Here is a 10,801-nt window from a genome sequence, read left to right on the forward strand (position 1 = left end):
CTGGCATGTCATGAGACAGAAGATTCTGGAATTTCAGTTACTTTTGAGGAAGTGATTTTATGTAAAATCAAATCTTTATTCAAAAGACAGTGAAGGGTTATAACTAAATACCGTTTGTGACAAAGAACAAGTAAAGGAAAAAGAAACAATTCTCACAAAAACATGTATTTGTTCTCTCAAACCGTGGAAATGTTTTACTGGTAGAGGCAAAATTTTGAAAGGGACCCAGCTGCAACTTTAGGAAGTGTTTAGTTGGCCTGCCTACGTGCCCAGCATTTAAATCGGCTCAGAGAATCACTGCCTGTGGGCCCTGCCCCTGCCTTAGCCCAGTTAAGCGGCTGAGGCTCCAAGGAGGCCAGTGTGTATAAATGACAGGCCCATGTGATCCAATGTTGCCCCACCCAGAACACGCCCACCTCGAGACAGCCCCGCCCCCAGGCAGCAGGCCTCCACAGCCTGTCCCCTGAGGACTCTCCCTTTCTTGCTGGAGGGTGAGAGGGCTGAGCTGCTCTCCCGTGGCTTCAGATGTCAGGGATGGTGTGGTCCATGGTGTGGTGAAGCAGGGTTGGGGACAACCTAGATACAGCAACAAGGACAGTCGCCCAAACTGGCAGCACCTTCTCCCCTCCCCGCAAAGCCTGTGCATGCCTTGTGGGCCCTCACTTCCAAGTCTAAGACTTTCAAATCACCAGAAGCCACTGGCTAGCGTGAAGGGAGGCAAGGGCAGGAGAGCGGAGGGCAGGCTGGTCTGGGCTCTGCAGGAGCCTTGAGGAAGCCGGGGTGGACGGGAGGTGGGGAGGAGGGGGGGAGGCAGGAGGGGAGCAGCCTTACTTTCTGACCATGTGCTCATAGATCACAGTGGGGATGATGGCCAGGTTGATGACGTTCCCGGCTGTGGCCAGAATCTCCATGACTTCTTTGTCCTGGAGAAGGGGTGAGTGAGCGGTCACCCCGGGGGCCAGGGGCAACTCTGAAGGCACCTCTGTGCAGAGGTCAGCATGGCCTCCACTGAAGGATGCCACTGACATTCTGACGTCAGGGGCAGGGCTGCCCCTCAGGTGAGCAAGAACGTGGGCCTCCCACCTGAGGCCCTCTCAGTAAAATGAGCGTGCCCCTCCCACCCTCAGCTCGAGGGCCTGTGTGGGCCTGACGCCTAACAGGGCCTCACAAACGTGACTTCCCCCACAGAGCCCTGGGAATCTCACCAAGCACACATGTATGCCATTTCCCAGGACCCTGTCACACTCGGGTTCTGGACCCAAAGCACAAAGAGAATAACCGTGCAGTGGGGGGACAGCAGGGGCTCCCACCCACCCCCTTCACTGGGCTCCTGTCAGCCTGAGCCGAGCCCGTGTGGTACTTCTTCCTCTTACATCTTGTTGACTAGCGAAAAGAGAGGCCCGCAGAAGCCATTCAGATCATGGGGAGAACAAGAAACAAAAGGCATCTACACAAAGTGTGCCAAACAGTCCAAAGACAAACGCTATGGCCATTAGAAGAGCCTCTGGCCCTTACTCCGACACCACGACCTTTACTTTACACAGATGTCTAACCCAGGTATATGTTTTCTTAGCTGTTCCAGGATAAATGGGAGAGGATGTGCTAGGTGGGACTAGTGATGGCCAGAGTAGAAATAGACAGACCTTTGAGAAGATAAATGATCTCAAGAAGCATAGCTATCTGGGGCCATTCAGCAAAGGGACAGGTCCGGTCCTTAGAGCCTTACGCCATTGTTTGGTAGGATAACTGTTAAGTTCAGAGTGAAGCCTTGAACCATCAGTGAGGACGAGAGAATCTGCAGCACGTTTTAGAATGACTGCTCTCCAGAACAGTTAAGATCAAAGAACTGTCATGCTTTGAAAGGAGTGAGTTCACTAACACCCAGTAGAGCCAGCCACTCAGAATTGGTATTACTGTACTCAGCTTTTTAGCTACAATGGATTCCCTTTGGATTGTCATGCCTGATCCCCAAGGAAGGGGAGAGATGCAGCAGGAGGGATGTCAGACAGACATTAGGAAGAACTTCCTGATCACAACGCTCATGAGCCAGCAGAACAAGCCTCCAAGGAAGGTGGGGAGACTGTCAAGCACAGGGAAGAAGATGTGTGACAGGAATGGTGATGGTGATGGCCCTTGTGAAGGGGAGGAGAACTGGCTTAAAAGACTGTGCCACCTGTGGAGTGAGATGCCACCGCCCAAGCCACCTCTACCCGGGGAGCCCTACCTGTGAGCCCCGAAGCCCTGGCTGCAGGACGGCAGGGACCCTCACTCTAAATCACAGCTGGGATTAAGAAGCACTCTCGGTCCTGGTGGCATCAAGTCGGGATAAACCACTCTCGCTTATCCAGGGACCAGAAGCGGCGTGACTCATCCTCCTCCAGGCTCGATTCCCCAAAGGCACCCACCCCCCAGTCCAGGTCACAGCACTGGGCCTAGGACACTTGCTCCTTCTTGTATTTAAAGATAAAACTCACCAGGCAAACCCCCTCGGGAGGGCAAAAAAAAGAGGTAAGCAATGGACCTCTGAAGAGCAATTTTCTAAAGTATTCCTATTACTGAACAAGATCCAGGATACAAACAGAAGTGCCACACAGAGTAGGGAGGTGTCCATGCAGCCAGGAGCCACCTGGGCACCTACGTCCTTACACAGGTCATCACCCCCCCCCACCCCACCCCCCGGCTCCCTGTCACACCTCTGGCCTCCATGTGTAAGTAACAATAGCTTATATTTACTGAGCACTTACTTTGTGCCTGCATTGTGCTTGAAGCTCTGTGTACCTTGTCACATTGAATCCCTGTAGCAGCCTTAGGATGAGTAACTGAGGCTGGGGTCGGGGCAGCAGCCCACCCGCAGACACGAACCTGCCCACCGCCTGGCGTGTCCCAGCCCCTGATGTCCCGGGACAGAGCTGCTGCTCTGCCTAGCTTACCTTCAGCCCAATGACGTTCTGCCCGTTCACCTCGCACACGTAGTGGTTGATGAGGAGCCCACTGCGGGCCGCAGAACTCCCTTTGACCAAAGAGATGACCTTCCCCTTCTTGATGGTGAAGCCGACGTGGCCTGTGCTGTCCTTGTGCATGGTGACGATCCGCTGGAATGTCCTGGCAGGGAGGGACCGTGAGCTGGGCCTGGGGCGTGGCTGGGGGTGGGCAGAGAGGCTCCTGGGACCCAGCTACTCACCTGTCCCGAACAACCATGACAATCTTCTCAGCTGACGCCTTCTTCACCACCCGGTGGGCTTTGTCTGTGCTCCACCCGACACAGTTGGCGCCCGTCAATCTGCAGGATCTGGTCCCCGAAGTGCAGCCCCACCAGGGACGCGGGGGTGTTGGCCTGGACCAGCTGCACAAAGAGCCCCTGGGGGAGGCAGTCCCCACAGTCAGCCCTCCCGGCCCACCATGAGCCCAGGGCCCTCCTCCAAGCTGCTGTTTGCCCCCTGATCCTCCCGGAGCCTACAGGGCACTGGGGCTGCAGCTCTGCGCAGCAGACACAGGCAACCCCATTTTCCTGGCGAGGAAACACTCCAGGCCACACAGCTAGGAAGCAACGGAGTCAGGAATTCAACCCCGACTGGAGGCTGCACCCCCAACCACTGGACTACAAGGCCTCTCACACTGGCATCCGGGGCCCTCGGCTTCCACTGTCTGCAGACAGCCGCCCAGAAGCCAGATCCCTTTGACTGGGGGGCAAGGAGGCAAGGAGCCCACGGAGGGGCAGGTAGAGGATCCCTGGCGCAACCCAGAGCCAGCCCTAGGGCCTTGTAGGAGGGGATTGAGAGGAAGAGCCTGGCCTAGGGGTCAGGTGGGCCTCGGCTCCCAGCCCGCGCAGCCCCTTCCTTACTGTGGATGGGGCTCCCCGCGCTGCCTCCTCACCCGCTGGTGGACGAGGCGGCCAGAACCCCGGAGGCGCGCGGAGGAGGGCGGGCAGCTCGGGCTGAGGGCGGGCGGGCGCTGTCCAGCACGCCGCCTCGCCCTCCGCCCTCCGCGGGGCCCCTCCTCTCCCCCCCGACCCCCAGCTCCACCTTGTCGATGGCCCGCAGCCGCAGCCCCGTCTTGCCGCGCTCGTCCTTGTACAGGTGGATCTCGCGCACCCCAGGCTTGACCTCCCCAGGCAGCACGCCCATGCTGTTCCCGGACACCGGCGCCACCACCTGGTCCGGTGAGGGGCCCGAGACCGCTGCCTGCAGACATCAGGAGAGCAGGCGGTCAGCCAGCGCCTGGGGCCTCGTGCCACAAGAGTCCCCGGGGTGGGAGCAGGGATGGGGTAAGGAGAATGGAGTGGACCCTGGGCCGCAGTCCACCCCAGCCCACACACTTTCCCGCATGCGGGCGAGAGGGAACATGGCTCAATGAAACCACTAGGGGGCGTCAAAGTCCACACCCCTGAAAAACAGCCAGGAAAGTAGGGCGAGAAGAGAGGACAGGTAAATAGGAAAGGGGTCCTCGTTTTCCAAGGCAAACTGGTGTCAGGAGAAGAGCCTTTTAAAATCCACTTAAAAATAAAAGTTCCACAGAAAATAGTGAACGATGGGGGGGAAAGGTGCTCAATTTGATCTCTGCCTTTAAAAAAATTAAGGTAAAAGTACCAAAATGAGTGAGTGCTTTCCCCCCTAAGATCTGGAACAAGGACAGGATGTCCACTCTCACCACTACTATTAAATACAGTAATGGAAGAAGTAGCCAGAGCAACAAGGCAAGAAAAGGAAATAAAAGGCATACAGACTGGAAAAGAAGACATAAAATGGTCTCTATTTGCAGATGAGATGATACTTCACTAGAAAATTCCAAGGAATCTACAAGTAAACTCCTAGAACTCATAAGTGAGTTCAACAAGGTCACAGGATACAAGACCAACGTATACAAAAAAATCAATTGTACTATATACTAACAATGAACATGTGGAAACTAAAATTAAAAATACAATACCACTTACAATCACTCAAAAAAAAAAAGAAATACTTAGGTGTAAATCTAATAAAACATATGCAGGAATTGTATGCTGGAAATTACAAAACACTGATAAAAGATATCAAAGAAGATCTAAATAAATAGAGAAACATTCTGTATTCATGGATTGGGAAAACATAGTAAAGCTGTCAACTGTCCCCAGACTGATATACAGATTTAATGCAATTCCCATCACAATCTCTACAAGATGTTTTGTAGATACATGCAAGGTTAATCTAAACTTTATATGAAAAGACAAAGGAACTAGAATAGCTAAAACTATTCTGATAAAAAGAATAAAACAGGAGAAATCACTCTACCAAATTTCCAGATTTATTATATACCTATAGTAATTAAGACAGTGTGGTATTGGGGAGCGACAGACACATGGATCATGGAGCAGAAGAGAGAATCCAGAAGTAGCCTCACACAAGGAGGGGCAACTGCTTCTTAACAGAGGTGCAAGAGCAATTCACTGGAGAAAGAAGAGTCTTTTCAACAAATGGTGCGGGAGCAATTGAACATCCGTAGGCAAAATATGAGCACTGACTTCACACCTTATACAAAAATTATCTCAAATTCAATCATAAATTTAAACATAAAACTATAGCAGTTTTAGAAGAAAGTAAAAGGGAAAATCTTTAGGACCTAGGGCTCAGTGAAATTTCTTAGGACACCAAAGCATAATCCACAAAAGAAAAAATTCAATAAATTGGACCTCATCAAAATTAAAAACTTTTTGCTCTGCAAGAAACCCTTTTAATACGATGAAAGGAGAAGCTACACAGTGGGAGAAAATATTTACAAATCAAATATCTGACAAAGGACTCTAGAATAAAGTCTCAAAATTTGACTTAAAAAAACAATCCATTTAGAAAATGAGCAAAAGATATGAAGAAACATTTTACCGAAAAGAATATACAGCTGGTAAATGAACACATGAAAAGATGTTCAGCATCACTAGCATTAGGGAAATGGAAATCAAGACAATGATAAGGCATTGCTACACACCTACCATAATGATTAAAATTTAAAATAGTGATAATACCAAATGCTGGCAAGGATGTGAAGAAACTGAAAACACTCATGCATTGCTGGCAGGAAAATAAAATAGTACAGCCATTCTGGACATAGTTTGGCAGTTTCTTTTTTAAAAAATTAACCATACATTTATAACATTACCTAGGACTTGCACTCCTGGGGGTTTATCCCAGAGAAACAAAAACTTATATCCGTACAAAAATCTGTACACAAACATCCATAATAGTTTAGTTTATAATAGACAAAAACTGGAAACAACTAAAATGTCCCTCAAGAGGTTAAACAAACTGGGGGTACAGACACACCATGGAACACAACCCAGCGATAAAAAGGAATGAACTGTTGATACAGGCAGCCTCGAAGGATCTCCAGGGCATGATGCTGAGTGGAAAGAGTCCATCTGAAAAAGTCACACACCGTGTGATTCCACTTACATAACCTTCTGAAATGGCAAAATTATAGGGACAAAAACACGCTAGTGGTTGCCAAGGGGTTGGGGATGGTGAGGGGGAGGCTGGGAACGATTATGAAGGGGCAACACTAGAGACACCTTTGTGGTGATGACATAGTTCTCTATCTTGATTGTGCTGGTGGTTGCAGGTGATAAAATGACATTGAACCACAGACACACATTGTACCAATGTAAAATGCCTGGTTTTGACGTTACAGTGTAGTTACATAAAATGGAACCACTGGGAAAACTGAGTAAAGAGTACAAAGGACTTCTCTATCTTCGCAACTTCCTATGAATTTATGATTACTTAAAAGTAGAAAGTTAAAATGAAATAAAAATAATTTTAAAATTTTAATTATAAAAATGTATTATCTGTCATTTTTAATCAAAATTTAGGTTGTCCTAATTATTGGACCAAAGAGGGATTAAATCGATGGATTAAAATTGGACTATCTACAACATGACCTACTTTGCTTCATGTGTGTACTTCCCTACATGACTGTCAGGAGGGTCATTTTGGAGAAACACCCCAGGGTGTCACCAGTTTTTCTCAGGGTCCCACATGTCCTCATCCTTTCTGATTTTTCCTATGAAATCCTCATTTGTCAGTGTGGCAGTTCTCATCCTCATTTCCATCAATTTCATGAAATCCTGCAGCCTTAGCAAGATTTGCATTTGCACTCTGCAATCGATTTGCACTGGACCGGGGAGGGGCTGGCAGACAAGGACAACTGACAGATGGCCCGCAGGGAGGCTGGAGCTGATTGGGAGAGGGTTTGGGACTGATTCTATAAGTGAATACATTTTCAGGAGTGAATATTTCTATGTTATGATTTCCTTTGCTCCCTGAAGCCATGGGGAGCAGGAATCAAGCATTATTGTTTAATTTGGGGAGTGGGGCTGGATGACAAGCTCCTCCCCACTGGGCTCTGCCTAACCATGCAGCTGCTGTCAAGTCACAGGCAGCCCTTCATTAGCAGCGCCCAGGCTCAGGCCGAGTTTCATGTCCTCCAGTCTCATCCAGCAGGCTCAGGCCAGCAGGTCAGAGGTCAAAGGGCAGGCAGTGGCCCTTCAGCCCCAAGGCCCGCGGGAAACCACGAAACCCCACAGCACTTTTAATGAAGGCTGAAAATACAAAGTGCCATCAAAAAACAGAGCCGCAGCAACGCTGGGGAAAGAGGAGATTCAAGTCTGTTTAAATGGTAAGACCAAGAAGGAGGGCCCACATCAGGCAAAAGACAAATACCTACACTGGCACCTTCTGGAATCTGAGGCAGGTTCTGCTGGACTTCGTGGCTGGAGAACGAAAGACCCATATAACTTTCCAATTCCGCCAAGTTTGGGTACAGAACTGATGGGAAGGGAAGGAAGGAAGAAGAAAGGTGTTACTCCGGGCCTGAGATTAGCCACACCTGCCTGGCTCCCAGGTGGTCACTCATTTTTATTAAGAAACAGGGCCTGGGGATGCTGTTTACTCCCAAGAATGCAGTATATCCCAGAGATGGCTCCACACTCCCAGGAACGCTCGCTGGCACTGTGGGTCCTCCCCTCAGACGGTCTGCTTTCTCCAGGAGCGGCCTGGGACACTGAGTACCTCATGTATCACTTTGGTGTTCAATTTAACTGACTTTATTTGGCACCGGCCAGACCCGAGGGCAGCTCTGGGGAACTGCGTGGTGAGGAGAAGAGCTGGGCCTGAGTTCAAGTTTGCTACCACAGGGCCTGAATCAAGAGGGCCACGAGCAGCTCCAGGGCCACCACACGCATCCCGGTCTCCACATGCAACCTTCCTTGGTGGCCCCAAGTCAGGGCGGTCAGTGCCCTCACAAAGCTGCAGCTTTCTCAGTGACCCCCTCAAAGGGTTCTACGGAGGGTCAACCTGCATAGTGCCCACAGCTCAGCGGCAGGAAGGAGGCAGGCTCTTGGAAATGTCCAGCAGAGGTCACTCTCAGCCAGGAGAACCCCAGCCCACTCACTCACCTGAAGGCTGGGAGTCTGCTCCCTGCCGTGGCAGGGCGGGCATCCTGGGTACGGCTCTGGCCTCGGCCTGGGGACGGATGGGGAGTGCCGGTCAGCTGTGGCCATGAGCCCCAGAGCCCTTGAGGCCTGGGGCTCCCTGAGGCTGGGGGTCAGGGCATTAGGTATGCTGGCGGCCTGAGGGGGGGTGTCCATGACCCTTGGAGTAAATGTGGCCTCTGCAGATGTCCACGCTTCTGGAGGGAGGTTCTCCCAGGGGCCCGCGACCCACCAAATGTCACAACTCGTTTACTACCTGAGGCAGCCAAGGCAAATTTTCAGTCAAAAAGCCCCCAATTCTCAAAACCCACTAGGACCTCATGTGGGATGGAAGGAGAAAAGGGCTTCTGGGGGCTGAGTAGGCCAAACGCCACGGCCACAGGGTTTACTCTGGAAGCTCGTCCTAGAGCATGGGTTCTACACGAACCCGGATGGAGGAAGCACTGGGATAGAGCAGGCACCAGACGGGCCGGTCTGCAGCTGCTTGGTCTTCTCCACCTGCTGTAATTCCATTGCCTTGGCCTCTGGACACCTGCTCTGCCCAGCAGGCCCTGCAGTGGGGACCTGCATGCCCTGGGGCCAGTCAGGAACTCCCAGCGGTCCCCAACACTTGACCCAAGACAAGCCTCCCTTAGCTACCCTGGCGTAATCCAGAAGGCCCCGTCAGGGGACCCCAGGCTGATGGCCTGGCAGTTTACCTGCATGGCTTGGTCCACCTTCAGGTCCTCCAGAGATGGGTACAGGGCGGACATGGCTGCTCTTTGGAACACGCTGCAGGGCACAGAGGGTGGGGAGGGCTGAGGGCTGAGAGGAGGCACGGACGTGTGCCACTCAGCACTCTCAGGACGAGAGAGATGTCACAAAGGTATTACTGTCCCCATTTTAGAGATGGGGGAGCTGGGATTTGACCCAAAGTCTGTTTGGTTCCCAAGCCCGTGCTCTCAACCCCGCAAAAATCCCATCCCACCATGTTCAGCTGACTCTGGGCTTTAGAACCTGAGACCCGGGGTCACCTAGCACATGCTGACCAGGCAAAACAGGATTGGGGGCCACGTCCCTCCCTGTCCTGTTTCAAAGGTCAGACAGGCTTATGAGGTCTGATCACTCAAGACCTAAATCCAGTCCAGCTGGTGGGTAGTGAGCACCTGCTGTATACCCGGCCACCGTCAGGGGTTTGCTCAGCATCATCCCGCAACTACGCGGGGTTCAGTCCAGTGTCAAGTGGGCGGGGACTTGATATTACAACAGAAAGGCAGCAGGCACTTTAGAAGTCCTCCCCAGCCCCCCACACGCCTCTCCGTCTCTGGGCATCTGAGTTCCTACCGCATACCAGCCATTTCCGGTCTCGCTGGCGACTCTTGATCTTGACCACAATGAGGTAAGACCAAAGGAAACTCTTAAAAACATGCACACAAACTGTAGCAGAATTTATACACTCAGCAGAGTATTGCTCCAGAGGGAGAAGGAAATGGGGGGAAGCACGATAAACAGTTACTGAACGCCTTCTACCTGTCCAGAGGAGAACCACTAGGACCTCGGAGCAAGGTACCAAAAGAAATTCAAAGAAATTACCTCACAGAAATGCTTTACTTCCTTCCTAGTTGAAATGTGAGGAAGGAGCAGTTTGTCTTTCTGGATTCTTTTCCGTTTACCCACTAGCACATTGTCTCTGTCACATCTCCGGGCCTTTGTTGGGCCAGCCGTCACTAGCTGGATGTCTCTGCCCCGCCCTCCCACCCTGGCTCCTCAGGCAATGAGGTCACTGCTGCTCCCAAAGACCCTGCCCACAGAAGAGATTCTAGGCCAGCCTCCGGCCCTGGACTCTTCAATCGTCCTTAGTCTGTCTTCCCACCTGAACTGCAGTTCCTTGGGGTCAAGGGGTGTCCTATTCACCCCACTGGGCCCACATTCTCTGGACCAGGTCCAGATCCTCTGCGCATCTCCCCTGAGTGACCCACAGGGGCTGAGGTCATCTTCATCCATCACTGTTCCTCATCCTTCCTCTGTACCTGCTGCCTTGACCCTCGTATCAACCTTAACACTCCCCAACGACCTCTCCCATCCCTCCTAATCTGCCATCAAATCCCATCTCTCCCACATGCCATCCCTAATCCCCATGCTGTCTGCAGACCTCCACCATCTCCCCGCCCTTCTGCAGGTACCACAACATCTCCAATGAGTCCTAGCTCCTCTATTGTTGTTCTCCAGCCAACAGGCCCGTTCTGCATGAGCCTGGAATGTCATGCCCTGCTGAAAGCCCCCAGTGGCTCCGCACTCTCAGAATCGAGCCCACATTCCCTTTACGATTCCTCCAAAGATTGGAACTGGTGGCTCAAAGGCCAG

General features: G+C 51.6%; 1 protein-coding gene across 1 annotated transcript; it reads right to left on the minus strand.

The window, feature by feature from the left end:
* Positions 1-521: 521 nt before the first annotated feature.
* On the minus strand, positions 522-9,273 carry SDCBP2 (syndecan binding protein 2). Its single transcript, XM_068524176.1, is given in 9 exon segments — positions 522-576; positions 832-923; positions 2,931-3,102; positions 3,182-3,267; positions 3,269-3,358; positions 4,023-4,181; positions 7,693-7,793; positions 8,423-8,489; positions 9,157-9,273. Coding segments are annotated over 9 exon segments (876 nt in total). The 5' UTR covers positions 9,211-9,273.
* Between the last annotated feature and the right edge of the window lie 1,528 nt (positions 9,274-10,801).

This window comes from Eschrichtius robustus, chromosome 16 (genome assembly GCF_028021215.1).
Source record: "Eschrichtius robustus isolate mEscRob2 chromosome 16, mEscRob2.pri, whole genome shotgun sequence".
Lineage (NCBI taxonomy): Eukaryota > Metazoa > Chordata > Mammalia > Artiodactyla > Eschrichtiidae > Eschrichtius > Eschrichtius robustus.